The sequence below is a fragment of the Nerophis ophidion genome, linkage group LG15 (genome assembly GCF_033978795.1).
Source record: "Nerophis ophidion isolate RoL-2023_Sa linkage group LG15, RoL_Noph_v1.0, whole genome shotgun sequence".
Classification (NCBI taxonomy): Eukaryota; Metazoa; Chordata; class Actinopteri; order Syngnathiformes; family Syngnathidae; genus Nerophis; species Nerophis ophidion.
Genome location: NC_084625.1, coordinates 17,953,089 through 17,979,847, shown reverse-complemented (window position 1 = coordinate 17,979,847; position 26,759 = coordinate 17,953,089). Strand labels below are relative to the sequence as shown.

The following is a 26,759-nucleotide window of genomic DNA, read 5'->3' as shown; positions in this document are numbered from 1 at the left end:
CACTGAAGGGTAAACTACATTTCATGTGGTATATACGTTTTACATCGCTAGCTATAGCGCCTGTGTTTTCTCTTCATCCACTGTGTTTGAAGGTTGCAAAAAGCGTGCATATTGGTATATAGGCAAGCGCAAAAATAGCATTCATGGATGTGGCCGTTTTGATTTCTGAGTTCGTAACTGGAACGCTCTCAAAACAGCAGTGGCGTCATACCCAGTTCCGACTTCTCACTTCCCAGGTAAATGGAGCGCAACAAGTTTGAGGTATTGAAGCGTGATGTTTTTTTTCCCCTCCTTGTGGAATGTTTGCACAAAAGTCGGTGCAAAAAGCATGCAAAATGTCTTCCTCTGAAACCGTGAAGGAGTTGCGATGTTTGTTTACAGTGAGCTCAGAAGAAGTTTGACACAACCCCATCCTACCTATAAGCACAGTAAAGGTAATCTCGCCTAATTGGAGGGTTTTTTTTTGTGCTAATATGCAGGTTATTTTTTTCTTTAAAAAAAAAGTATAATATTTTATTGAAAATAAAATATCAAAATAACCCGGGCATTCTTTAATTTTGCAGTGTGCGGCCCTCAAAAATAAAAATTAGACACCCCTGATTTAGATAAAGTTAATGTATTTTAGCTTATACCTGGATGACGTACTGCCAGGCTTGGGCAACATCTCCTTTGGAGCTGAAGCGACGCATGATCATGGCGTGTAGCTCAGGAAACTGAAAGTAACAGTATATTAATAATGTCTAAATGGATGTCACCTGTGTGGCCTTACCTGCTGACAAGCAAAGAGAACTGGTCCCGTGGCTAAGCCCAACTTGAGGTCCGCCGCCGAGGGCTTCCCCAGCTGACTGGCGCCTGTGGTGAAGTCCAACACGTCGTCCACCAGCTACACAGAGGAGAACCAACCAAGCCGTTCGCTTTGGTCAACCGTAGTATTCCGCTTGTGTCCCCATACTTTTGTTCACATTGCTTACCTGAAAAGCGATGCCAACATTCTTCCCGTACTGGTACGCTATTTCATGAACGTCCGGATCGGAATTGACCAAGATTGAAACCTTGAGGGCGAGGGACAAATGTATAAAAAAAAACAGGAAGCAGGGATGAAGCGTAGAAATTATGAGACAGAACGTACATACTGCTTTGCAACTGTTAGCGATCAGGCTGGCAGTCTTCTTGAAGGTTTTCTCCAGGTAGTGCTTGAAACGCTCGTTCTCGTTCTCCTTGGAGCCCAGCTGCATGAACTCACCTGCGAGACAGCGTTGTAACTATTGGGCTAGTGAGTATTTTCACCATTTTTATGCATGCTGGATAAAGTTGAATGCTGTTTAGATTGAAGCATATCTGGTCAGTGTTTCTCTTATATTCCCGCCACAAGTAAAAAGAAAAAGAAAACATTTTGTCCCCCACAGTTCAGTTATTTAATGCCTCTAAATAGAAATTAATTTGCTGTTTTAAATCAATTTAATTTTGTTAAACTCTCCTTTCTTAAATCTTTATACAAGTTTCAAATGATCGCAATGCTAATTTGTTAGCCTGTCAATAAGCTTGTCCATTGTATGTTAGCATTGAGCTAACGACATAAGAGGCAACCTTTACCCTGTATGGTTGCATTGCTTTTTCTCCCTGTCTATTCCTACATGTGTATACTATTTTACTTTCTTTTGTGTGCTTGGTGTTACAGTAACTTCATTTTGCAAACCAAAAAAAGCAACCTCAATTTGGAAGTTTTATATTTGATATAAGGAAGAAGGACCGTTTACCTACCTAGCAAACTAAATTATAATATTCAAGCAGGGCAGAATTATGCATGTAAATAAACCAGGGGCGTACAAAGTGCAGCCAGTGTTACCCTGTCGTAATACGATAAGCATTAACGATTGGGAAAAAAAACAGCTAAATGACATCATGCAACAAGAAAAATATGTTGATACTAATTAAGAGATTTGCCTCTATATATGTATAACATTTTTTAGCCTTTTCAAAAAATACATACAGTGTAACCTCAATTTTTGCGAACTTGTCGGTTTTCGAATTTTTAGATTGAGCCAAACCTGCCGCTGTGTTCGAACTATGTTCTGCTGGGAGCCTTTTTGTGGTTGCTTGTATTAAAGAGCTCGAGGAAGCATGCTTCATACCACCACAAGTTTGAAAAAGATGCCAAAGCGGAAAAGACTCGTTCAGTGGCACCGCTTCCAAAGAACATTCAGTCCTTCCACCTGTCCCCTCCCTTCTCTCCCTCTGTCTGCTGTTTCTCTCCTCATGAGCCAAAGTAGTAGCTAACGAGAGGCCCTTTGGCAAAGTTACTTCACTGTAAGGGGATTTTACTTATTAAAAGGTTTAATACTGTAGCACTATGGTTGTTCAGGATTTATGGGATTTCTGATCGTTTGTGAGGGCACCCAAGAGAGTTTTGTGTGTGCGCATACAGGTTCGGTTTATATAGCAATTTTATATTGTTTTCACTGGGCTTCACGGTAGCAGAGGGGTTAGTGCGTCTGCCTCACAATACGAAGGTCCTGCAGTCCTGGGTTCAATTCCAGGCTGAGGATCTTTCTGTGTGGAGTTTGCATGTTCTCCTCGTGAATGCGTGGGTTCCCACCGGGTAGTACGGCTTCCTCCCACCTCCAAAGACATGCACCTGGGGATAGGTTGATTGGCAACACTAAATGGGCCCTAGTGTGTGAATGTGAGTGTGAATGTTGTCTGTCTATCTGTGTTGGCTCTGCGATGAGGTGGCGACTTGTCCACGGTGTACCCCGCCTTCCGCCCGATTGCAGCTGAGATAGGCGCCAGTGCCCCCCGCGACTCCGAAAGGGAATAAGCGGTAGAAAATGGATGGAAAAAAAATGGATGGATTCACTGTACCTTTACTAAAATATGGACTTTTATCGAGGCTGAAACTCCTTATTCGTATTTACATTGTTTCTCATGGGAAAAATTTGCTTCACTATACAAATTTTTCGATTTCACAAGAACTAATAAATCGAGGTTCCACTGTATGTGATAGCCAATTATGCAAATTATACATTATTGTCATATTGCTAGTATGCCACTGGCCTTGGCCTCGCCACCATAAATACTCAATTTGTGGGAAACGTAGTAAATCTATTTGCAAATATATCTTAATCAGTGTATTTGATAATCTGATTGTGTCTGTGTCTAAATCTGGTATGAAAAAAAAAGTGTCCATGTTTCGATGTATGTCTGTGTATTCCGAATTTTGTGAAGCACGAACCCTGATTGGTTGTCTTTTTAAACGTGACTTTTGCAACACTTCTGCCATGTAAGACTTGTGTCCATGCAGCGATCTTACCTGTAAACGCACTCGTTATTCTGTGTTGAAGCCACCACATTACACTCTCTTGAACATTTACTTTGAGTAAAAGTTTATGTTTTTGCAGTAACCTAGCTGTCAGAAGTATTTTTGTCTTCTTCAAATAAGTCATCAGTAATGTTATCTGTGAAATAGTTGGGGTTTTTCCCATGTGTGTGTAACGGAGTGTAAATGTGGCTTCAACACAAAATAACATGAGTGGGTGCAAAGCGCCGACTAGTGGTGAGTATAGAGAAAGGAAAGGATCGTTGCACAAACAATACAGACAAATTAGTGCATGGACACATAAATCGAATTACATACGCACAGATCTAAACGCATTTGCAAATACTTTTGCTACAATAATATTTCCATAGAAACACTGCTAGTGATGTGTAATAGTGTAATGACGATGTTTTGTGCACTTAGTGATATGATAATGTCATGTCAGCACAAATACCTCTGACGAGGTCTTCGATGACCTGAGACAACACTTTGACCACGGTGATGTTCCCAATGCGAGCCAGAGCCATGGAGGCGGCTGACAGGATGAAGTCTCCTGCTAAGATGGCCTAAAGGACAATTAATACAACAATCAACCACGCGCACTTACAAGAGTCAGTATTTCTATCTCGCCGACCTTTCTCTCCCCCCACACATTGTTGATGGTCCTCTTCCCCCTCCGCTTGTCCGAGCCGTCAATGACGTCGTCGTGCACCAAGCTGGCCGTGTGGATCATCTCTGAGATCATGGCGACGGCACGCTGGCCTGGGAGCAAGTCCCTGGAGATGATAATACACTGATTAAACACTACTATGTGATAGGTACTAACTACTGTGTGTGTACCCTGCTCTGTTGCTGTGGATGTTGAGAGCACGTGCCATCAGGACCACAATCATAGGCCGGATGGCTTTGCCCTTGCCGTCAAAGTAGTAGTCACATAAAGACTTGAGCTCTTCTTTGGACACAAACAGCTCCTGTGAGTATGACAATGCATCTTCTCATTTAAATACATTCTAATGTTAAAAATATGTTTGTATTACTTACCTTTTTGATGTCGTCATATAAACTCGCTAAATCTTTTTGGGCTAACGTGAAGGGGTCTTTCAACTTGGCGTCGCTGTGTATATTCCTACAGGAGCATGAAGGATACAACAACCGGGGTTTGTGTCTAGATAAATAAACACGCACATATTATTTCTCATTCAACAATAACACCGACATAATATTTTTCAAAAAAAGTCTCACCTGGCGAGAGATGACGTGTATCCCTGCAGGACCCTCTGCTTGGGTTGTAATGAGAGCTGCACAAACACAAAGGACATGAATACATATTTTTGAAGCTTTTTCTTATTTTTGATGCTCAAAGTAAAACTCAGGTCTACCATGTCATCTTAAAACTAGGGCGGTCAAATCAATATTTTTTTAAATCAGATTAATCACATTTTGGAATTTGGATTATTCATGATCAAACACAGGTATTTAACATGTGCATGATTAAAAATAGCTGAAAAAAATACTGCAATATTTGTACACAAATGCAATTTTATTGTTAGAATGTCATCCAGGAACGTTTTTGACCATTTTACTTGGATGCATGTCATTTTTTTGCACAACAATTGTTAATAGTTTTATTTAAAATTCTTTTAGGTTGTATTTTTTAGTGAATTTTGCCAGCAAGCACACAAGTCAGAGTCTCCTCACTAATGTTTGTACTGACATATGTATTGATTGGGAGACATGCTTTATCAGTATCGTGCTTCAAACAGTCCTTCATAAGGCTGCGCACTAAAACACTGAACTCATTGTAGGCAATAATTCAGATTTCCTTATTTTGATTTATAAAAAAAAAAATCACAACTTTTTTTATTCATTTTTTTTGTAGGTTTAAGTGTTTTATATATTGTGCTTCTGAGTTGATGTCACTGATCATTTTGAATCTATTTGATACTTTTTTAAGTTTCATATAGTTCACGTCAACCAATAAATGTTCATAGTTTAAATAAGGATTATGTATATTTTTTATTTCTGAAAAATTGATGGACTTTAATTTTTTTCTATTACAGACTTAAAAACTATAATAGTTATTTGTTGTTGTAAGTGTATCTATATGTGTCTTATTCGGAGATCGGTAGGTCGTGAGTTCAAACTCCGGCCGAGTCATACCAAAGACTATAAAAATGGGACCAATTACCTCCCTGCATGGCACTACGCATCAAGGGTTGGAATTGGGGGTTGAATCACCAAAATGATTCCCGAGCGCGGCCACCGCTGCTGCTTACTGCTCCCCTCACCTCCAAGGGGGTGAAACAAGGGGATGGGCCAAATGCAGAGACTAATTTCACCACACCTCGTGTGTGGGTGACTACCAGTGGTACTTTAACTTTATTTTCTTTAATGTTAACAAGGATACAATGTTGCGCAAGGTGTAATTATACATTTTTTATAAAGACATTATACTATTTATAGTCACATTGGAGACTTGGGGGGGTGCGTAACCAAATAATTGAGAAGCCCTGGGTTAAGGTAAAAAAACAACTAACATATTCGAACATAGTCCAAGTAACAAAGACTTAATTCAGAGTTATTTGGACACTAGAGGAACATATAAGGGTTAGGGTTAAGGTTACTAATAAGCAATAATTCTGAGGTTATTGAGGGAAGACTCTTAGTTAATGGCTTACTGGTTGTATAATAAAGCCATGCAGAATAAGGCTTTAATAAGTACTCAATGACAAATTAAGAGCCAATATTTTACAAATTTGCATGTTAATAAGCGAGCAATTAATGGTGAATATGTTCCCCATACTAAAGTGTTACCAAAAAAACTATTACGGGCAAAATACATTGCATGATTAATCTAAGTTTGTTCATGAGTAATGCGATCGTTTTTTGTGATCAATCCCAAGATTTAACACGTTAATTTTGACAGCAATATTTAAAATATCTATCTTCTACTAATAACAGGTAGAAAACAAATCCATTTTGTTTCAAATATTAGTTTGTTCCTAAGATTAAAATGGTTTCCATCAAATAGATATATATTTCCAAAATTAAAGATGCGTTTTTTTTTTTTACAAAATCAATTAATCATCAATCAATGTTTATTTATATAACCCTAAATCACAAGTGTCTCAAAGGGCTGTACAAGCCACAACAACATCCTCGGTTCAGAGCCCACATAAGGGCAAGGAAAAACTCACAGCCCAGTAGGAAGTCAATGTGAATGACTATAAGAACCCCCCCCCCCCCCCCCCCCCCCCCTTCTAGGGGCTACCGGATGCAATGGACGTCGAGTGGGTCTAACATAATATTGTGAACGTCCAGTCCATAGTGGATCTAACATAATAGTGAGAGTCCAGTAATAAAACACTAGAGCTAATGTTAGTATATTATCCTCAGTCCTCGGTCGCACCCCCCGTTTTGATTGATTGAGTGATTGAAACTTTTATTAGTAGATTGCACAGTTCAGTACATATTCCGTACAATTGACCACTAAATGGTAACACCCGAATAAGTTTTTCAACTTGTTTAAGTCGGGGTCCACGTTAATCAATGCATGGTACAAATATATACTATCAGCATAATACAGTCATCAAACAAGTTAATAATCAGAGTATATACATTGCATTATTTACAATCCGGGGGATGGGGGAGTGCCAAGTTCCCTGACCGGGAATCAAACCCAGGCCGCGGAGGTGGGCGCGCCGAATCCTAACTACCAGACCAATGCTTCTCAACCTTTTTTCAGTGATGTACCCCCTGTGAACATTTTTTTAATTCAAGTACCCCCTACTCAGAGCAAAGCATTTTGGGTTGATAAAAAGAGATGAAGTAAAATACAGCACTATGTCGTCAGTTTCTGATTTATTAAATTGTATAACAGTGCAAAATATTGCTCATTTGTAGTGGTCTTTCTTGAACTATTTGGGAAAAAAGATATAAAAATAACTAAAAACTTGTTGAAAAATAAACAAGTGATTCAATTATAAATAAAGATTTCTACACATAGAAGTAATCAACTTAAAGTGCCCTCTTTGGGGATTGTAATAGAGATCCATCTGGATTCATGAACTTAATTCTAAACATTTCTTCACAAAAAAAGAATATTTCAAACAAACAATATTTATGGAACTTGTCCACAAAAAATCTAGCTGTCAACACTGAATATTGCATTGTCGCTTTTTTTTTTCACAGTTTATGAACTTACCTTCATATTTTGTTGAAGTATTATTCAATAAAAAAATGTATAAAGGATTTTTGAATTGTTGCTATTTTTAGAATATTTAAAAAAAAAAAATCTCTCATACCTTCTAGTACCCTCATTTGAAAACCACTGCACGAGACCACCAGAGTCAAGGGGTCCAGGCTTAGACTGAATACCCCCATGCCCCCCCTCCCACACACACACACACACACACACACACACACACACACACACACACACACACGCCACCTGTTGCTCACCTTTTTTGTAAGGGGTGATCCTTTTCTGTCTTCTGTAATATTTGTCTGATCTTGAATGGAATTGTGCTGAAAATCTTAATTTCGCCTTTGAGTTTTAATAAAGTATTTCTGATTCTGATTATGCTATTTACACTTTGTAAAGCTTTGATTGATTAAAATGCCTTAACTGTATAAGGAGCTTAATTACATATAAAAACCATATATTGTCATCGTAATTGCCAACTTATGTCAAAATAACCAAAAATCTGTGAAAATAAAGCTGTGAAACGATTAATGAAAAGACAAATTGTTAACCACATATTATGAGGTCTGTGATTGGTGTACCCCGCCGTCTGCCCGGTTGTAGCTGAGATAGGCACCAGCGCGCCCCCCGCGACCTCAAAGAAAATAAGCGGTAGAAAATGGATGGATGGATAGCTGTAAATATACACCTCCCCTCTTAACCACGCCCGCCCAACGCCCACCTCCTGAAATCAGAGGTCTCAAGGTTGGCAAGTAGGTCAGGGTGTACCCCGCCTTCCGCCTGATTGTAGCTGAGATAGGCACCCTCGCCACCCCAAAAGGGACAAGCGGTAGGAAATGGATGGACGGATATTATGAGGTAAAAAATAAATAAATAAATGTACACTAGCAGAAGTAACAAGGTGTACTTGTGGTTATCTAAATGAGGGAAAACAAATAATGATGATTTGTTAACCACATATTATGAGGTCTGTGATGAGGTGGCGACTTGTCCAGGGTGTACCCCGCCTTCCACCCGATTGTAGCTGAGACAGGCACCAGCGCCCCCCGCGACCCCAAAGGGAATAAGCGGTAGAAAATGGATGGACACGAGCAGTAGTAACAAGGTGTACTTCCGGTTATCTAAATGAGGAAAAACGATTAATGAAAAGACAAATTGTTAACCACATATTATGAGGTCTGTGTTGAGGTGGCGACTTGTCCAGGGTGTACCCCGCCTTCCGCCCGATTGCAGCTGAGACAAGCACCAGCGCCCCCGCGACCCCAAAGGGAATAAGCGGTAGGTAATGGATGGACACGAGCAGTAGTAACAAGGTGTACTTCCGGTTATTTAAATGAGGAAAAACGATTAATGAAAAGACAAATTGTTAACCACATATGAGGTCTGTGATGAGGTTGACTTGTCCAGGGTGTACACCGCCTTCCGCCCGATTGTAGCTGAGACAGGCACCAGCGCCCCCCGCGACCCCAAAAGAAGGGACAAGCGGTAGGTAATGGATGGATGGATATTATGAGGTAAAAAAATAAAATAAAAATGAATGTACACTAGCAGTAGTAACAAGGTGTACTTCCGGTTATCTAAATGAGGAAATGCAGTCGCGTCGCGCCCAGGTTATGACCTCTGACATGAGGTTGGAATGCAGTACTTGACACTCCAGCCCTTACAAGAGCGGAAGCATCAACAATATTATGTCTTTGTCGGCGTCCAAACCTCCCTCATTACAAGTATGGCTGACTGACCGCGCTTTTCTATTTCGGAGGAAACATTTGACCTTCCTTGACGGAGACTCCCATCCCAGCGGCCACACTCACCTCATCACCCGGCCCGGAGCTCCTGCTCGCCCGCCCCCCAGACACAGCAGAGACGGAGGCCGGCCTAACGCCATATCGCCACTGTGGTTCTAGTAGCCTCGTCCCGGCGCTGCTGACTATCCACCTCTGGCATTGCCGCCACAGTGGGGCCGCCATCTTTGCCCGGTCGCGTGTGGCAGCGGGACCCGGAAGAGGAAGTTAGCTAGTGACGTAGTTTCGTAACTTTCGTCCGTCTCGAAAATTATGTGAGATAAACCTGTTTGCCTTATGTGGACTAGCCACAAATTTTATAAAATGTTTTGTTAAACGTGCCAATTTCCCCTAAAATTACCGCATTGTATTTAGACCGCGACGCCAGTGAGGAGGGTTAGCTAGCAGCTAACTATTGCTAACAGCTAATTGTAGCATAACCCTACTTGTTATTCACAGTTAAGCGTAATAATATCAATGCCAGAGACAAATGAACTTATGTTCTCTTATGACTTCAAATATCTACATTGACAAGCAGTGGACTGGAATTGTGGCGTCTTGGTGAAGTACCACTTTTCGCTGTGGTGACAGCAACTATTGCTAACAGCTAATTGCAGCATACCGTATTTCCTTGAATTGCCGCCCGGGCGCTAATTAATTTGAAACCTGTTCTCATTACTGCGCCTATCAAAGGCATGCAGTAAAAGTAAGCATGCGCTAATTGTTAAAAACTCGTCTTCTCACTCTGACACTTACCAAAGGCATGCAGTAAAAATTTGAGTGTGATGTAAGCTTGGACCTTAAATCTTACTGAATAGCTCTTAATCTTCTTCCCTTTTTGCGATTTCAAATTACCGGTATTGAAATCAGCCGCCTCCATTTTGAAATTGATGACAGGGGAAGTGTCACTCGTGACGTCACAAGTTTGACCAGGCGGTAATACTAAGCATGCGCTGATTATTTTTGCAAAGCGAGTTTCACCCGGCAGTAATTCAAGGCAGGCGCATACTATATGCTCTGCGGCAATTCAAGGAAATACGGTAACTATTTGTTATCCACAGTCAAGCGTAATAATATCAATGCCGGAGACAAATTAATGTATATTCTCTTATGACTTCAGTTATCTGCATTGATAAGCAGTGGACTGGAAATGTGGCATCTTGGTGAAGTACCACTTTTCGCTGTGGTGACAGCAACTATCGTGACCATAGTCCACATGCAAGACTTTTGCCAAAAAGCAGATTTTGAGTGTCAAAGCCAGGACTTGTCTGCGTCAGCCCAGCAGCCACTATCACAAAGCGTTAATTCCAGGTGGAATGCAAGTGTTTTGAACCTCATACAGAACCTGGACCACTTCAGAGTCTCAAATGAGAAGCTCATGGGTAGGAAACAGGTCATGAACTTTAGTTATATGAACATGTTTGTGCTTCCCCTTTCTGATGGTTTCTTTATGCAGGGGCTTTTCCTATTGATGAAATGCAGGGGAATTCAGTCCGCACTGTGAAGAACTGCATCTTCTCTGAATCCATTCCGACTCCCCTGAAAGGCCCATTAAGATTGGTTGCGGTTTCAAAGGTGACAGAGCCATCATAAATATACAAACCCCGTTTCCATATGAGTTGGGAAATTGTGTTAGATGTAAATATAAACGGAATACAATGATTTGCAAATCCTTTTCAACCCATATTCAATTGAATGCACTACAAAGACAAGATATTTGATGTTCAAACTCAAACTTTATTTTTTTTGCAAATAATAATTAACTTAGAAATTCATGGCTGCAACACGTGCCAAAGTAGTTGGAAAAAGGTATGTTCACCACTGTGTTACATTACCTTTTCTTTTAACAACACTCAATAAGCGTTTGGGAACTGAGGAAACTATTTGTTGAAGCTTTGAAAGTGGAGTTCTTTCCCATTCTTGTTTTATGTAGAACTTCAGTCGTATTTTACGCTTTATAATGCGCCCCAGATTTTCGATGGGAGACAGGTCTGGACTGCAGACGGGCCAGGAAAGTACCAGCACTCTTTTTTTACGAAGCCACGCTGTTGTAACACGTGCTGAATGTGGCTTGGCATTGTCTTGCTGAAATAAGCAGGAGCGTTCATGAAAAAGACGGCGCTTAGATGGCAGCATATGTTGTTCCAAAACCTCTTTGTACCTTTCAGCATTAATGGTGCCTTCACAGATGTGTAAGTTACCCATGTCTTGGGCACTAATGCACCCCAATACCATCACAGATGCTGGCTTTTGAACTTTGCGTCGATAACAGTCTGGATGGTTTGCTTCCTCTTTGGTCCGCAAGACACAATGTCGAATATTTCCAAAAACAATATGAAATGTGGACTTGTCAGGCCACAGAACACTTTTCCACTTTGCTTCAGTCCATCTTGGAAGCCAGAGAAGCCGGCGGCGTTTCTGGATGTTGTTGACGAATGGCTTTCGCTTTGCATAGTAGAGCTTTAACTTGTACTTACAGATGTAGCGACAAACTGTATTTAGTGACTGATTTTCTGAAGTGTTCCTGAGCCCATGTGGTGATATCCTTTAGAGATTGATATCGGTTTTTGATACAGTGCCGTCTGAGGGATTGAAGGTCACGGTCATTCAATGTTGTTTTCTGGCCATGCCGCTTATGTGGAGTGATTTCTCCAGATTCTTTGAACCTTTTGATGATATTATGGACCGTAGATGTTGAAATTCCTAAATTTCTTGCTATTACACTTTGAGAAACGTTGTTCTTAAACTGTTTGACTATTTCCTCATGCAGTTGTGGAAAAAGGGGTGTACCTCGCCCCATCCTTTCTTGTGAAAGACTGAGCATTTTTTGGGAAGCTGTTTTTATACCCAATCATGGCACCCACCTGTTCCCAATTAGCCTGCACACCTGTGGGATGTTCCAAATAAGTGTTTGATGAGCATTCCTCAACTTTATCAGTATTTATTGCCACCTTTCCCAACTTTTTTGTCACGTGTTGCTGGCATCAAATTCTAAAGTTAATGATTACTTGCAAAAAAAAAAATGTTTTTCAGTTTGAACATCAAATATGTTGTCTTTGTAGCATATTCAACTGAATATGGGTTGAAAATGATTTGCAAATCATTGTATTCCGTTTATATTTACATCTAACACAATTTCCCAACTCATATGGAAACAGGGTTTGTAACTCCATTCTTAGGCCATGTCCACACGAACACAGAGACTTTCAGAAACACATATTTGTGATTAAAACAATCTCCATCCACACGAGTGTAGTTTCAAAACTGTTTGTGTCTACACACAAACACATACACACCTGCTGTAAGATTTTGTCCAATCAGAAACCTAGACGTACAATGACATGTACATTATCTTTACAGCCAGACTGCATGTACACCGCACCCTGGGAACATTATTAAAGAGCGAACGCACGCCTGTGCTGCTGAAACCCAGCACTCATCGAATTGTAACATGTTCAGCAAGATGGAGATGTATTACATGTGTAGTGAAGTCTACATTATTTCTAAAATCAGCATGCACTAACAAGGCAAGGTAACCATTTTGCATGTTTAAGGGAATTACAAAGCATTTAATCATTGATTAAGTACATGTGTAATGAAGTGTATATTGTCTTTAACATCAACACACTACAAAAAGGACGCTACATTGTTTTTTTTTAGTTGCGTGGTCTCTTTCTACGCGTGTGCACGGTCGCGCCCGTCTCCTTGTACAAAAATGGAAGCGACACACGTAAGTTAACTTCATGATTTGTCGTTAAACAAGTCCTGAAATCATAAGATAATGTTGCACCTTTCTTATGACACGAAGCAAGTACTCTTCCTTATCAATATTGTTCCATCAGGTGGATGTTCTACAGCGATCGTATCCAAAACAGCTTGACTCATCAGCGCAGGCGGGAGTGTTGCAAAGCCCGTTTTGATGTCTCTTATCAATGTTGAGTGAAAAGAGCAGCGTATTTACATCCATACATACATATATTAAACCCTCCTATAGTGTGTTTAAAGGCAGCAAGGGCGGTGTGTTTGAGCTTATAAATGACAGCGCACAACCGTGACGTCATTGCAAGTCTCCGTTTGTGCCGTGTACACACATAAGCACAGCGGAGTTTTGTATCTCTACACTTTGGCCAGTGTTTTTAAAGACAAAAGTATGCGTCTGCGTGTGGACATGAGGCTTAAACGCAGAGATAAGTATGCTTTTATTAAGTATCTGTGTTTGGGTGGACATGGCCTTAGTTAATCTCATATGTGTATATTGCATTTAATCATGTGCTGTATCTCCAGGATGTCATAGAAGGACTCCTAGATTTGGACATGGCTACGACCCAGTCAGAGACGTTTCTACAATATGTCAGTGGAGGAAGACGTCTACCAGAGTCTCAGCCTCTGACACATCGATATGGAGGCCATCAGGTAAAGTTTGAATACGATAAAAGCTATATGAGACGTCATTATTTTTTTTGGGTTTTCCTCCATGACAGTTTGGGTATTGGGCAGGTCAGCTAGGAGACGGACGAGCACACCTCCTTGGTCAGTATACCAACAGGTAAGATCATATCTTTAGTTTTTGTACGGACTGTCCAAACTTCTATCATTTTGATATGTTTCTCTTTTAAAACCAATAGATTTTCAAACTTAGGGTTCCTTTCAAGTTTAGTAAATGTTAAACATCCTGTGGACCAGAAAGGGTAACCGTCATAAAAGTTTTAAAAGTAAGTCACTTGTTATTTATTTGTATTATTTATTTACTTTTAAGTCATAAATCTCTAGATCAACGACACATCTATCCGTCGATATAAAGTCACATTTTTTGTTTATGTTTTATGCCCTTTTTATCAAAAGAAACTCTGTTTTTAATGGCAAAAACACAAAATATGCCATTTTCCCCATTAAAAAAAAACCTTGTGGAATATTTGATGTGAAGTAATTAGAGGCATGAACAGGTAAATTCTTAACGACATTGATTTAATTCATTATTATTTTTTCAACAATAACAATTTAAAAAATACACGAAAGGTCTTGGGGACCCATGAGTGTCAAGAATAAGTAATTTATTTAATTAGTTTTTTTTTTCAATCTTGAATATCCATATCAACTTCAGATCTATTCATTGATTACAAAGTTGCTGTTTTTCATGTTTTATGCTTTTTGTCAAACAAAACCGTGGTTTTGATATGGCAAACACACAAAATATGCAACATTTTCCCCAAAACATATTTCAAAGTGGAATATTTGATGTGAAGAAATTGGAGCCCTAAATAAGTCAATAATTCACAATATTGATATCCATCCATCCATCCATTTTCTACCGCTTATTCCCTTTGGGGTCGCGGGGGGCACTGGTGCCTATCTCAGCTACAATCGTGCGGAAGTCGGGGTACACTCTGAACAAGTCGACACTTCATCGCAGGACCAACACAGACTGACAGACAACATTCACACTCACATTCACACACTAGGGCCAATTTAGTGTTGCCGATCAACCTATCCCCAAGTGCATGTCTTTGGAAGTAATGATTCATTATTAGTTTTTAGCAATGAATGTAAAAAGCAAAAAATAGCCTGGTTGTGTTTTTCATTTCAAATTTTTATCAGTACAATACAGTAAGTTTGCGCTTTCATTCCACTTCTTATTCCATGTTTTGTTTTAGTTATAGTATTTTAGGATATATCTTGGGCCATTAAAAAAAAATAGCCCCAGACTGCAAATGGCCCCCGGGTCGAACTTTGGCACATCACGTTTGTATTAACTTGTGATTTAAAGTATTATAGGCATACTGTCTGTTTACCAGGAAAGGAGACACATGGGAACTGCAGCTGAAAGGTTCTGGAAAGACACCGTATTCGAGGTACCCCAAGTGTCGAACCTTAAAAATATGTTGGTCGTCCCTTTTACGAATGTCAGTCAACATTCCACGACAGGTCAGGAGACGGCCGAGCGGTGGTTCGCTCATCGCTTAGAGAGTTTCTTGGCAGCGAGGCCATGCACTTTCTTGGTGTGCCTACCAGCAGAGCTGCCTGGTGAGAAAGAAAGCATACTATGCTCATGTTAGAGTTTTTAAAAAATCACGTGGTTGCACTTTGCTATAAAATATAAGCTATGGCATATCTAGCATGAGTAGAGAAGTCTCAAGAATCCATGCCTAAAAATCCACTTAAGTCTGCCATTTTGTTTAGAAAGTGTTTTAAGTGTTTTAGGGACGGCGTAGCGCAGTGGGAGAGTGGCCGAGCGCAACCCGAGGGTCACTGGTTCAAATCCCACCTAGAACCAACCTCGTCACGTCCGTTGTGTCCTGAGCAAGACACTTCACCCTTGCTCCTGATGGGTGCTGGTTGGCGCCTTGCATGGCAGCTCCCTCCATCAGTGTGTGAATGTGTGTGTGAATGGGTAAATGTGGAAGTAGTGTCAAAGCGCTTTGAGTACCTTGAAGGTAGAAAAGCGCTATACAAGTACAACCCATTTATCATTTATTTAAGCCTTGAACTTGTTCTGCAAATCTTTTCTGATGGCTACCAGATTTTATCCAGGTTTGCTGGATAGACGGTTGCAGCCAAAGTGTAAACATATGCTGTTTTCGTCACAGCGTGTAGGTGGAGCAATGTGGCGATGTTTGATGACTTGCCAGAAAACAAAGAACGCGCAACACGAGTCTGTTCTTTGTTTTCAGTTTAGTTGTCAGTGAAGAGCCAGTGTTGAGGGATCAATTCTATGACGGCAACGTGAAAACAGAGAGAGGTAACATTTGATTTTTAATTGTGTCTATGTGATTGGAATTATTAGAAACATGTTGTGTACAGGGTGTCCTCAAAGTCTGGGTACATGGTTAAATGGTTAAAAACACATAATTTTTTTAAAGAAAACAATTTTATTAAATTCTAATGTTAATAACATTTTCAACATGATTTCTGTGATTTTTAATGCATAATTTAATGCGCTTTGGTACTCATTCAATCTTGGAAAAAAATAGATGAATAAGTTAAATTCCCTATGAACCAAGACTTTATGGACACCCTGTAGTACTTGCTCACGTATTGTCGCCCCTTCAGGAGCTGTCGTACTGCGCTTAGCCAAGTCCTGGTTCCGGATTGGCTCGTTGGAGATTTTGTCTCAAAGCAAAGAGCTTGATCTTCTCAGGTGAGCTGGGCCTCAAGATGCTGTTTTATTTTTTGACTAACAAGATGGTTTGTGGATTTCAGAAAGCTGCTTAATTTTGTCATAGAAGAGCACTTTCCTTCCATCCAGACAAACGACCCTGATAAATATTTGGTAAGTCAAATATTGAATCAGGTACATTTGCACATACAAATAATGTCTTTACTAACCAAGCTAAGCCTTCTTAGTGCCCTTTGCCTACCTTTTTAAGGGTCAAAATATTAGAAAAACACTTCAGTATAATGCACTGCAAAATGGGGTTGCACAGTATACTGGTACTAATAAAGTACTGCTGTACTAATACATTAAAAAAGCTACTATATTGCCTGTGAAAAATATCGGTAATTTTTTTTTCCCGATGGACATGATAAGCCAAGGAGCATGTAAGTCAACACACAGAGTACTTACAAGTGGAAATAGTTTGAAAACCGAAGAGGGAGAGTGGACATATTTTGGCTTCAAAACTAATGATAAAAGTAAAGTTATAAACACTGAAAAACACGGAAGCGGTTCTTTAAAACACTGCTACCCAGTAGCTAACGTCCCTCCAGTGTTTTAGCTACGTCTAAATTACGAATCATTGCCTCCAGATTGACCGATAAAGTATGATTCTTACAAGTATCATCCCTGCAGGACGAGTAATAGCTAAACATGTTTCACTACAAATTGTAGGAGGATACAATAGCTGACCGCTAACAGCAAGCTAGCGCTCCTCAATGTGAACAAAAAGGTGGATCTATACCTATATCGACTGTAACGATGCCAAGTACAAGGGGCCGTATCTACTTGATACTACAATGATTACATCAATATTTTTTATTATTACAAAATCTCGTATTTATTATTGTTTATAAACTCAGGAAATGCGTCCCTCGGCACAGGTTAACTTTAACTATGACCCTGTAATTACTTGGTATTGGATCCATACCCAAATTTGTAATATCACCCCAAAACTTATGTTAGTATCCAAACAACAGAAGAATAAGTGCTTATTATATTTTAACAGAAGTTAAGCTAGAACATGTTAAAACCGAAAGTAAACAGATATTAAAATATACAATACAGGAAAATGTAGATTATAATCTATCCATTTTCTTTCGCTAGTCCCTCCATAATTTTGACAGAATAATACAATGAAAAATGACACAATATGTTACTGCATACATCAGCAGCCAAATTAGGAGCCTTTGCTTACTTATTACTCAAAGAGAAGTTGTCTAGTATGTTCACTATCTTATTTACTGCCAAATGTGTTCTTTGAATGCAATATGAAAATAATGTTTAATGTATCATAAGATTTTCTGTTAGAAAAAAAAAAAGCCAAGCCGATTACTTATTTTGGTCCTCTTTATTTTAAAAGTATCGAATATTGGTATCATTGCAACACAAGTGCAAAGTGTAAGCACAATAATACACAACTTTTTAAATGAATCTTTGTAAGGGCATCAGGTCGCATTAGATTGTATACCTAATGAAGTGGCCTTTGTTGTGTATTACCGTGTTTCTTTCCTTGTCTAACGAGAAATGAATTGTTGTGTTTGTAGGCATTTTATTCCCGAGTGGTGAATGACACAGCACATCTGATAGCTCAGTGGATGTCTGTCGGCTTTGCTCACGGTAAGAAGCACACGTGACTCGATGTTGACATTTGTCACACGCACATAGACTGACATCGTCGTCATAGGTGTGTGCAACACGGACAACTTCAGCCTCCTGTCCATCACCATCGACTACGGTCCCTTTGGGTTCATGGAGTCTTACAACCCCAGTGCGTACGTCTAACTTCCCCACACCTCAGAGGGCGCGGTTTCACCCGTCGTCAACTGTCACAGGTTTTGTCCCCAACACGTCGGACGACGAGGGAAGGTACAGCGTTGGAGAGCAGGCTAGTGTGGGTCTCTTCAACCTGGAGAAGCTGCTGGATGCTCTGAGGCCGATTCTCACAGCCGGACAACAAAGAGCGTAAGAAAGACCAGACAATCAACGACATACACAACAACTTAGTGCTCTCTTCTGTACCTTTTAGGGCGGAGACCGTCTTAAAGGGATATGTTGACATCTACGAGACAAGGTAAATCTATATATTAACGTATGTATAGCGATGTCTCTCTACTTATTAGAGGTGCACAAAAATCAATTCACATCTGAATCGTGATTCTTATTCATCCCGATTCTTGAGTCATCATTTTCAAAAACGTATTAAAAAGAAATACGGACAGTTACTTAAAAAAAAAAAAGAATCTATTTTTTAAAAATACATTCTTAGGCTATCTCCAAGTAACCAAAATGAGCTGTTGTAACTTTTAACCTGTTTTGAAAAAGTTTCATTATAATTATTTTACAGAAAAATACATTGCAAGAATTACTTTGAATTTAGAATAGTGTTGAATCTATTCTGAATCGAATTGTCACCCCAGGAATCAAAATTACATCAAATTTTAGATATCCAAAGATTCATATCCCTACCACCTGTCTATACATTTACAGTATATTTAGATAGTATATATTTACCTGTAACAGACCCCAGGTTGTGTGCTGTAAAATAGTGAATGAAATAGGTTGTGTAAACCACGCTCCCTGGCACCTTAAGAGCAACTCTGGACAATGGACATACATTTGAGCTCAAAACGCTCAAATGTATGTGTATGTAAAGTATATCTAAATTCATGTTTTATTTAGGCATCTACCTTCTAATATATTTTTGTCATGTTGTTAGGATTCATCATTTATTCAAAGCCAAACTGGGACTCCTCGGTGACGATGTGGAAGATGATTACATTATTGCCTTCCTACTTAAGGTAAGTTGTTACCCACAATTCACTTGTAAATCAGAGGTGCTCAAAGCTATTTTTTTAACGGCCCGTGGCAGATTCTAAAAATACCGTTACTGGTGGGGGGGTGGATTTTATTCTACACATAAAAAGTGGAATGAACTGCTAACGGGTCCATTGTGTTCAGAAGAAGTTGAAATGTTGCCACTATTACAAAGCTGACATCAAGTTTTTTTTCTTTAATATCAAATCTTTACAGTTGTTCCTCAACTTAACTGGTTTTGTGATGAAGCTCTTAACTCAAAACACTCGTATCTCAAATCTGCAGCTCCCATTGAAATGAGTTGAAATCAATTTTAATTGGTGAATGGCCACCCACATCAGCACAGTTTTACCATGTAAGATGCATTTTGAAAACCAAAACACAATTTTAGATATAACATTGTATAAAACAATACAATAGAATGCACTAAAACTACTGTAATTGTTTATGCAATGTAGTATTGATAATAAATGTACAATAATTGTTTTCAACAACAAAGGATAATATAACTTTAGAGTAAAAAAAATCAAATTTAGAACATCTGTATGCATGTGCAAATCTTTAAACCTTTTAGCATGTCATAATTTGTAAAGTTTTCATGGATACATTTCTGCCGTTTAGAAATAATTTTAACGTTCTTGGCTGGCGTTAGACTCATTCTGCTTTAGTACAGTGCAGACTCGCAATGATACACTCGAAGTCGGCAACTTGGTAACATGCTCGATCATGTTTTTAATGATTTAATTTTTTTAATTCAAATAATCTCCACTGTCCTTCACACTCCGTTTCTCCCTTCCCGTGGGTTTGTTGATATCTAGCTATGAGCTCATGCTAGGAAGTAAGAACAGATGTTTTGTTTTGATCTCACAGGGTTGAAAATGAAAAATATGATTGTCATCCTTAGATTTTTTTTTTTTTTAGTCTGTGGCCCTCAGTGGTAAAAAAAAAAAAAAATTGGATACCCATGTACTAGGTGTACACCTGCACAATCTGACGAGATCCAATAAGTTCATTTTTGTCTGACACTGTTACCTTGTCATTGTCCACCATATTGAGGTAAAAATGCATCTTGGGCCATTTTAAGCCCAAACTTTTGCTGCTGAAAATTCAGTGTATCACCAATGGATACTTCTCCTGTACTTCTAAAGCAGTGTATATGTTGTCTTCAGATGATGGAGGACACACAGGCTGACTTCACGATGGTCTTCAGAGAGCTGAGTGAATTTTCAGCGTTTCAGCTCCACAACCACAACTTTACTCAGGTGCTCCACGGTTTTAGCTTTGCAAATGATGCCAAATAATGTGAATGTTTTAATGGTTTTTAATAACATATTTTATTGCTGCTCATGGTGTTGACAGGCGTGGGCTCTGGAGGACTTGTCATCACATGGACTCTTCCCTGACTGGCTGAGTGTGTACCTACAGCGCCTCCACAGGCAAGTGACACCATGTACAAGTTAATCACCTACTACTGATAGTACGTCAGTGAGGTGTTTATGCTCTATGTGCAGGCAGGTGCATGACAATGATGTGCGTCAAGCGAGAATGAAAGGTAAGATGTTAAAAGTAATTTACACGTGTATAAAGACGTTGCATTTAATACGTCAATAACATAGAAAATGCTTGACCCATGGGCTGCATGGATTTGTACTAACAATTTACAGTCAAACACATCATCTTGGATTACTTTTCACAGCTAAAACTGACAAGGCTTTACAAGGCCGATCTGCCACATCCACTATGGTGGAACAGTTTGATGTATTATAACAAGGGGCCAATTAGATATGGTTTAGCAATTCTGCCAAATGAACACACAAAGCAGAATGTTATGTACTTGCAGGTGTGAACCCACGATATGTGCTGAGGAACTGGATGGCACAGTCTGCCATCAAGAAAGCAGAGAGGAATGATTTTTCAGAGGTAAACATTAGTACGCTGGCTTTTTATGAATTGGAATCATTTAGTCATTATGCCCGCTAGGTGGAGCTGCTTCACCGTATCCTTTCATCTCCATTCGCCATTCAAAGCTCAGCAGAGGCTGCAGGCTATGCAGCGAGACCTCCTAAGTGGGCACAGACGTTAAAGATCAGCTGCTCTTCGTGAGTGATCTCCCCAAAGCACCAACATGCCAAAGTAAGAGGAATACACAATCTACAGAAACCTTTGATGTAGGCTTTACATTAGATCTTAAAAATGAATCACTGTATTACATTTACAAATAATTGTATTATAGTTAAATGTTTTGCTGTCACTTGTCCTAATTATTTACCTAAATTAATTTACATTAAATAATGTTAGTAAAAGCTTGAGTTTAATTACATAATTACATTATTTCTAGATTTAGACAGTGAATTAAAATTCAAGTTATTTACAAAATGTTTTTGTAGGATTACTTACATCATTCTAATATGAATATTTACAAACCTTTGCAAATGTTTCAATGTACAATTTGCATCAGTTTAGCTTTTCAAGTCAAGATGGCCCCAAATTGCAAACATGAAGTCATCAGGCTAAGGGTGCTTCTTCTTCTGCATAGCAAGCATCAGTTCTGACATAAGATCTCCACCTCCTCCTCCATGCAGTGAGGGTGTAGTCCTCTTTGGTGGACGAGGAGGTACCTTCTTCACTGATCCAGAAGGTTTCAGAGGTACTCTCGGCAGGTTGACTGATGTTGTCGGAGGCGGCGGTGGAGGTGGTGGAAGTCCTCCGGTGAGTGGTGGTGGGGGTAAAAAGCCAGGATCTGGTGGTGGTGGAGGCAGGTCCATTGCCTTGAAACTAGGCGGAGGAAGAGTGTTAATAGGAGGAGGAGGAGGGGGAAGAAGAGTCTTGATGCTTTGAGGAATAGTGTTGATGGGCGGAGGAGGAGGAGGAGGAGGAAGAAATGTGTTGATGGGTGGGGGAGGAGGAGGTGGTGGGAGGAAGTCTGGTGGAGCTTCTAAGGTGTCCTCGATGGGTGGAGGAGGAAGGTTAACTATGGCAGGGGGAGGTGGAGGAAAGTTGGTGAATAGTCCTTGCTGAGGGGCAGGTTTGGAGGACTTCTTAGCTGCTAGTAGGGGAGGTGGAGGCGGATGAGAAGGGACATGTAGGCTTGCTGGTGGAGGAGGAGGAGGAGGCGGTGGTGGTGGTACAGGTAGAGTGTTGTCCTGTTATCGGGTGACATTAAGAAGACATTGGAGTGAAATTTAGTTTTTTGCATGCATGAAATGTTGGAGGCGTCCTGAGTGTACCTTGGAAATGGATTGATGTGTGACACTGTGCCCATTGGCCACCTGGCTTGATAATGTGTCTGCCACAAGGAAAAAGAGTTTAGGACATGTCCACACAAACATGGATATTTACTTGTAATCATTAAAATCATAATTTGACCTTGTCATACAATTCGGGGACAATATTAGTTTACATTAAATGATATGTTGCGAAACGATTCAGTGAGTTGAAACATTCAGTGACTGTGAAATAAATACTCTATACAGGACACTGCATGTGAGATTGACCAAATACCAGTGCCGATATTTTGCATTTTGATGTATCTGTATTGGAATTTAATCAGTATGCATCTTTTTTTTTTTTTTTTACTACTGCATCAGCAGATTCAATATTTACACACATCATAGCAGTATCTAGTATATGTATAACAATTAGAAGTATATAGAAATAACGCCTGCTGAAGCATCAGACCTTTTGCCCTACTTATTAAGAGATATCAGAAAACTTTTCTCCTTTCATTTTGAGTGTTCAAGAAATGTTCAATAAACAACATTTTAACAGCAGATATGCCTGCTACTTCTGTTTTTGTTTTTTTAGCATAGCAATAATACAGTTTTAATGTAAAAAATATAACAAAACCAACATATTTTTTGGGTAAAATTAGCAGCTTATTTACCTAATACTTATATCGTGTTGCTGTGGTTGCCGAGTGTGAAATCCCACGGTGCAATAGTTGTTTCTAGAGATTTGTGCCGTTGCCATTGTATTTTACATATCCTACAAACATTTCTGTATTTGCAAAGCCTAAGTGTTTAGAAACACTGGACCTCAAAGGAGGTTCGTTCATTTCTCTTTTGCCTGCGTCTATTAGTATCCATATAGATGACGTCATAGATGGGCGGCAGACTAACAACGTTTAACTTTTTTTTTTAAATTTTTTTTTTTTAAGTGCTAAAAGAATTTTATATAAAGTCAGCCGTTTTCAAAGCCAATGTTTTTATTGTCCAGTATAGATCAAATCGGGTACTCCGGCTTCCTCCCACTTCCAAAGACATGCACCTGGGGATAAGTTGATTGGCAACACTAAATTGGCCCTAGTGTGTGAGTGTGAATGTTGTCTATCTGTGTTGGCCCTGCGATGAGGTGGCGACTTGTCCAGGGTGTACCCTGCCTTCCGCCCGATTGTAGCTGAGATAGGCGCCAGCGACCCCGAAAGGGAATAAGCGGTAGAAAATGGATGGGTATATATATATGTATATATATATATATTCTGGAAGGCCAACAAGCAGAGCACAGATCGATATATACTTGAATCTTAGGAATATCTAATATATTTTCAAATAGAATATTAATTTTTGGCCTCTTCTCCACATTCTTTTTTTGTCCTTACAAACTGAGCTTTTGGAAAACTCCAGCAAGACTGGAAGTGTTTTGAAGTGTGTGTGTTTTAACTGGCGCCTACTTTGTGTGGATGGACTGGAGCTTGATGGAATGCTGCATTTGGGCCACACAGAGCCCATGACCACCTTCTTCTCTGCGACTTTGTAGTTGTCATACAAAGAGACACCATACTGGAAGAAATGGAGAGACACACGTATGTTGTTGCCTATTACACATGGTCAGGAGGATAATAATCACAATACCTTTGCGACACGTATTCCAGTCACCCAGAGGTTCATGGTCCAAGCGTCATCACAGCACATGTACTTAATGTACTCAGAGTCCTTCTGGATTTGAGGATGCTAAAGAGACACATGATCATTGTTTTTGTTTGGTAAGTACATAAAGGACGAACAGTATGACTAGCAGCCACAAAGGGGCAGTCTGCCACATAAACCAAAGAAACAATTTAAGCACAGACTTTTTGAAAAGACAAACCACTGATGCACCGGAGAAGATCAGTCTGCACTTATTAGATTATTTTCATTTCCAACATATTGTTACGTTTATGAGTTAAATAATGAAGCCATCCAGTTTGACCTGTGACATGTTTCAATAAAAAAGTTGTAATAACTTCAACAGAGGAAGCTGTTGCTATTCTTAAAAATATATACAATTTAGTCACCTTTTACATTCATATCATTGACTATACTTATTGACAACATTTACGACATTTAACAAGATGAACCTGTTACTTTTCACTTCTGCCACCCTTCAGGAAATTTTAAAATTCAACAGGAAGTGTCACTTTTCACTTCTCTTTTGAATGAATGGTTTATTTTGAGCCATGCAAACAAAACAAAAGAATGACATAAAATACAAAAGAAATATATATACATTATATTCACACCTACGATGTAAACATTACATGTGACTAATCTTTTGTAGATGTCAAGATTGGCTCAAAAGGGAGTGGGAAGAAGATAACTTATTAGGTCCCACCCCTATACATATACAATATATATATATATACAATAAAATATAATTCAATTCAGTGGTTGCTGCATAGACGCTATAAATGATCTATATATAATACATTTAAATTCACACACACTTACATATATACATATGCACACACACATATACACATACATACAGATTATATATATATATATATATATATATATATACATACATATACAGTATATGTATATATACATACATACATACAATACATACACACACGCATATACCCAAAATACACACACACCCATCATATATACACACACCTATATAAATACTATGTATATAATATATATAATATACACTTTTGTCTATACATTATTAACAGTTTTTAGTGCCTATGTGAACAAGCTTTCATTTTGACTGTGTTATTAGTGGATCTATGGCTGTGGAGCTGCTGCCCCTGATCAACAGGACCTGAGGACCACTCTTGCTATGTGTCCTATGCTGTGCATTAAAAGAGACGAGGGGAGCCCCCCTGTCAGAGGAGTTATCCACGAACAGAAGTTCTCCCACTCGCCTGCCCTGTACTCCATTAAAAGAGACGAGGGGAACCCCCTGCCAGAGGAGTTATCCACGAGCATATGATCCCCCACTCGCCTGCCCTGTACTCCAGATAGTGTACCCAAATCCCTTTTCTTAGTTTCCATCAGCACCAATTCTTTAGTCAGAATTCATATTTGTTTATACATTTGCAGAATATTAGTATTACTCAAATTGCGTATAGGATTGTACACACACACCCACACAAATCAATGTATTTCTCTTATTGATACTAATTCATATATTTTAACTAGTTAGCTAATGTCATAGAAGTAATAATGATAATATCAACAATGACTACAACAATAATAACGATAATGATAACAATAATAATATGAACAATAGCAATGACAATAAATGATGACAATACATATAAAATAATAATAATAATGATGATGATAACAACAACAATAATAATAATAATCATTATAAGCCAGTGATGGAGTTTAAAACTTAGGCTTCCATGTTCACATTCATATAAATTGCCCATACCATTTTTTTTGTATCTTGTTTTGAACTTTTCACATACTTCTACAAAAATTGATCATTTTTTCACATCATATAGTACCACGTCAAATTATGTAACCTCTGACAAGATGTTCAAAGTATACACTTGTATGCATATATATATATATATATATATATATATATATACACACACACACACACACACTCACACTCACACTCACACTCACACTCACACTCACACTCACACTCACACTCACACTCATTGGATGTTAGTCAAGATATTTTTGTGCAATCTTTGTTATTATCACTGTTTGAATTGTTTCTAACAACAATGTGAGTCAGTAAAGCCTTGACTGGAGCCAAGTTTGGTTTTAATGGTTTGATTTAAAAATGTTGACTTACTTTGAGTACAAAGCAAAAGTCTGTAGGTGATTTGTATTTGGCCCTGAAGTCTTTGCCGTAGTACACGTTGACGTTGTCAAACTGCACAAAGCAGACCAGATCACGCGAAGACTGAAAGAAAATGAGTTTATTCAGACTTGGCAGTACACAAAACAAAACAAAACATATCACTAACGCTGACCTTTGTCTTGCCTTTGGGTACGTAATAAATTCCAGAGGCTCTTAGCTGAAAAAGACGCTGCTTCCACGCCTTCTTGCCGTCTTCTTTGAGGTGAAGAACCCCCTCCAGGTCGGGCACGATGATAGATGTCCCGCAGAAGTTCTCCTGTGTGGTCACAGAAGTTTAAAACGGGGCAGGAGGGTGAAAAATAAACATTTTTCTGTTGGAATGACCTTTATCAATATCTCTTTGTCTTTGTCTTTCATGTCTTTTATGGTCTTCTTGTCCTTCTTCCACAAGTAAAACAT

At 39.2% G+C, this 26,759-nt stretch overlaps 3 protein-coding genes across 19 annotated transcripts in view; 1 reads left to right on the top strand and 2 right to left on the bottom strand.

Annotated features, from left to right (window-relative positions):
• pdss1 (prenyl (decaprenyl) diphosphate synthase, subunit 1) overlaps positions 1 to 9,529 on the bottom strand; it is an 11,444-nt gene extending 1,915 nt beyond the window's left edge. The window contains exons 1-10 of one of the 3 annotated variants that reach the window (XM_061921626.1): positions 9,332 to 9,528; positions 4,559 to 4,614; positions 4,358 to 4,481; positions 4,157 to 4,287; positions 3,951 to 4,092; positions 3,771 to 3,882; positions 1,134 to 1,243; positions 972 to 1,052; positions 770 to 883; positions 633 to 713 (exon numbers count right to left, since the gene is read on the bottom strand). In XM_061921626.1, the coding sequence (XP_061777610.1) occupies positions 633 to 713; positions 770 to 883; positions 972 to 1,052; positions 1,134 to 1,243; positions 3,771 to 3,882; positions 3,951 to 4,092; positions 4,157 to 4,287; positions 4,358 to 4,481; positions 4,559 to 4,614; positions 9,332 to 9,487 (1,107 nt within the window). In that variant the 5' untranslated portion in view covers positions 9,488 to 9,528. Of the gene's footprint in view, positions 1 to 632; positions 714 to 769; positions 884 to 971; positions 1,244 to 3,770; positions 3,883 to 3,950; positions 4,093 to 4,156; positions 4,288 to 4,357; positions 4,482 to 4,558; positions 4,615 to 9,331 lie in introns of all 3 variants that reach the window. The other 2 variants (XM_061921627.1, XM_061921625.1) reach the window with 2 other exon arrangements.
• On the top strand, positions 9,126 to 26,695 carry LOC133569351 (protein adenylyltransferase SelO, mitochondrial-like). Of its 13 annotated transcripts, XM_061921620.1 has the most exons (22): positions 10,758 to 10,876; positions 12,662 to 12,833; positions 12,962 to 13,031; positions 13,144 to 13,235; positions 13,296 to 13,714; positions 13,783 to 13,847; positions 15,094 to 15,150; positions 15,224 to 15,322; positions 15,970 to 16,037; positions 16,349 to 16,436; positions 16,481 to 16,568; positions 17,999 to 18,071; positions 18,139 to 18,222; positions 18,287 to 18,416; positions 18,481 to 18,525; positions 19,171 to 19,252; positions 20,438 to 20,530; positions 20,628 to 20,708; positions 20,784 to 20,820; positions 21,109 to 21,188; positions 21,249 to 21,367; positions 25,254 to 26,695. In XM_061921620.1, exons 5-22 carry the CDS (start codon positions 13,616 to 13,618, stop codon positions 25,297 to 25,299), a joined length of 1,434 nt encoding a protein of 477 aa, XP_061777604.1. In that variant the 5' UTR covers positions 10,758 to 10,876; positions 12,662 to 12,833; positions 12,962 to 13,031; positions 13,144 to 13,235; positions 13,296 to 13,615; the 3' UTR covers positions 25,300 to 26,695. The 13 variants fall into 13 exon arrangements, 12 of the variants coding, with proteins under 12 accessions (XP_061777596.1, XP_061777594.1, XP_061777595.1 ...); XM_061921612.1 differs by lacking the exons at positions 12,662 to 12,833; positions 12,962 to 13,031; positions 13,144 to 13,235 and adding exons at positions 9,126 to 9,862; positions 10,422 to 10,683 and having other exon boundaries at positions 13,586 to 13,714; XM_061921610.1 differs by lacking the exons at positions 12,662 to 12,833; positions 12,962 to 13,031; positions 13,144 to 13,235 and adding exons at positions 9,126 to 10,341; positions 10,422 to 10,683 and having other exon boundaries at positions 13,586 to 13,714.
• apbb1ip (amyloid beta (A4) precursor protein-binding, family B, member 1 interacting protein) overlaps positions 20,851 to 26,759 on the bottom strand; it is a 39,242-nt gene continuing 33,333 nt past the window's right edge. For all 3 annotated transcript variants that reach the window (XM_061921606.1, XM_061921607.1, XM_061921608.1), the window contains 7 exons: positions 26,685 to 26,759; positions 26,473 to 26,616; positions 26,292 to 26,402; positions 24,119 to 24,217; positions 23,938 to 24,046; positions 22,496 to 22,554; positions 20,851 to 22,411 (listed from right to left, as the gene is read on the bottom strand). In XM_061921606.1, coding sequence (XP_061777590.1) covers positions 21,779 to 22,411; positions 22,496 to 22,554; positions 23,938 to 24,046; positions 24,119 to 24,217; positions 26,292 to 26,402; positions 26,473 to 26,616; positions 26,685 to 26,759 — 1,230 coding nt within the window. In that variant the 3' untranslated portion in view covers positions 20,851 to 21,778. The remainder of the gene's footprint in view (positions 22,412 to 22,495; positions 22,555 to 23,937; positions 24,047 to 24,118; positions 24,218 to 26,291; positions 26,403 to 26,472; positions 26,617 to 26,684) is intronic.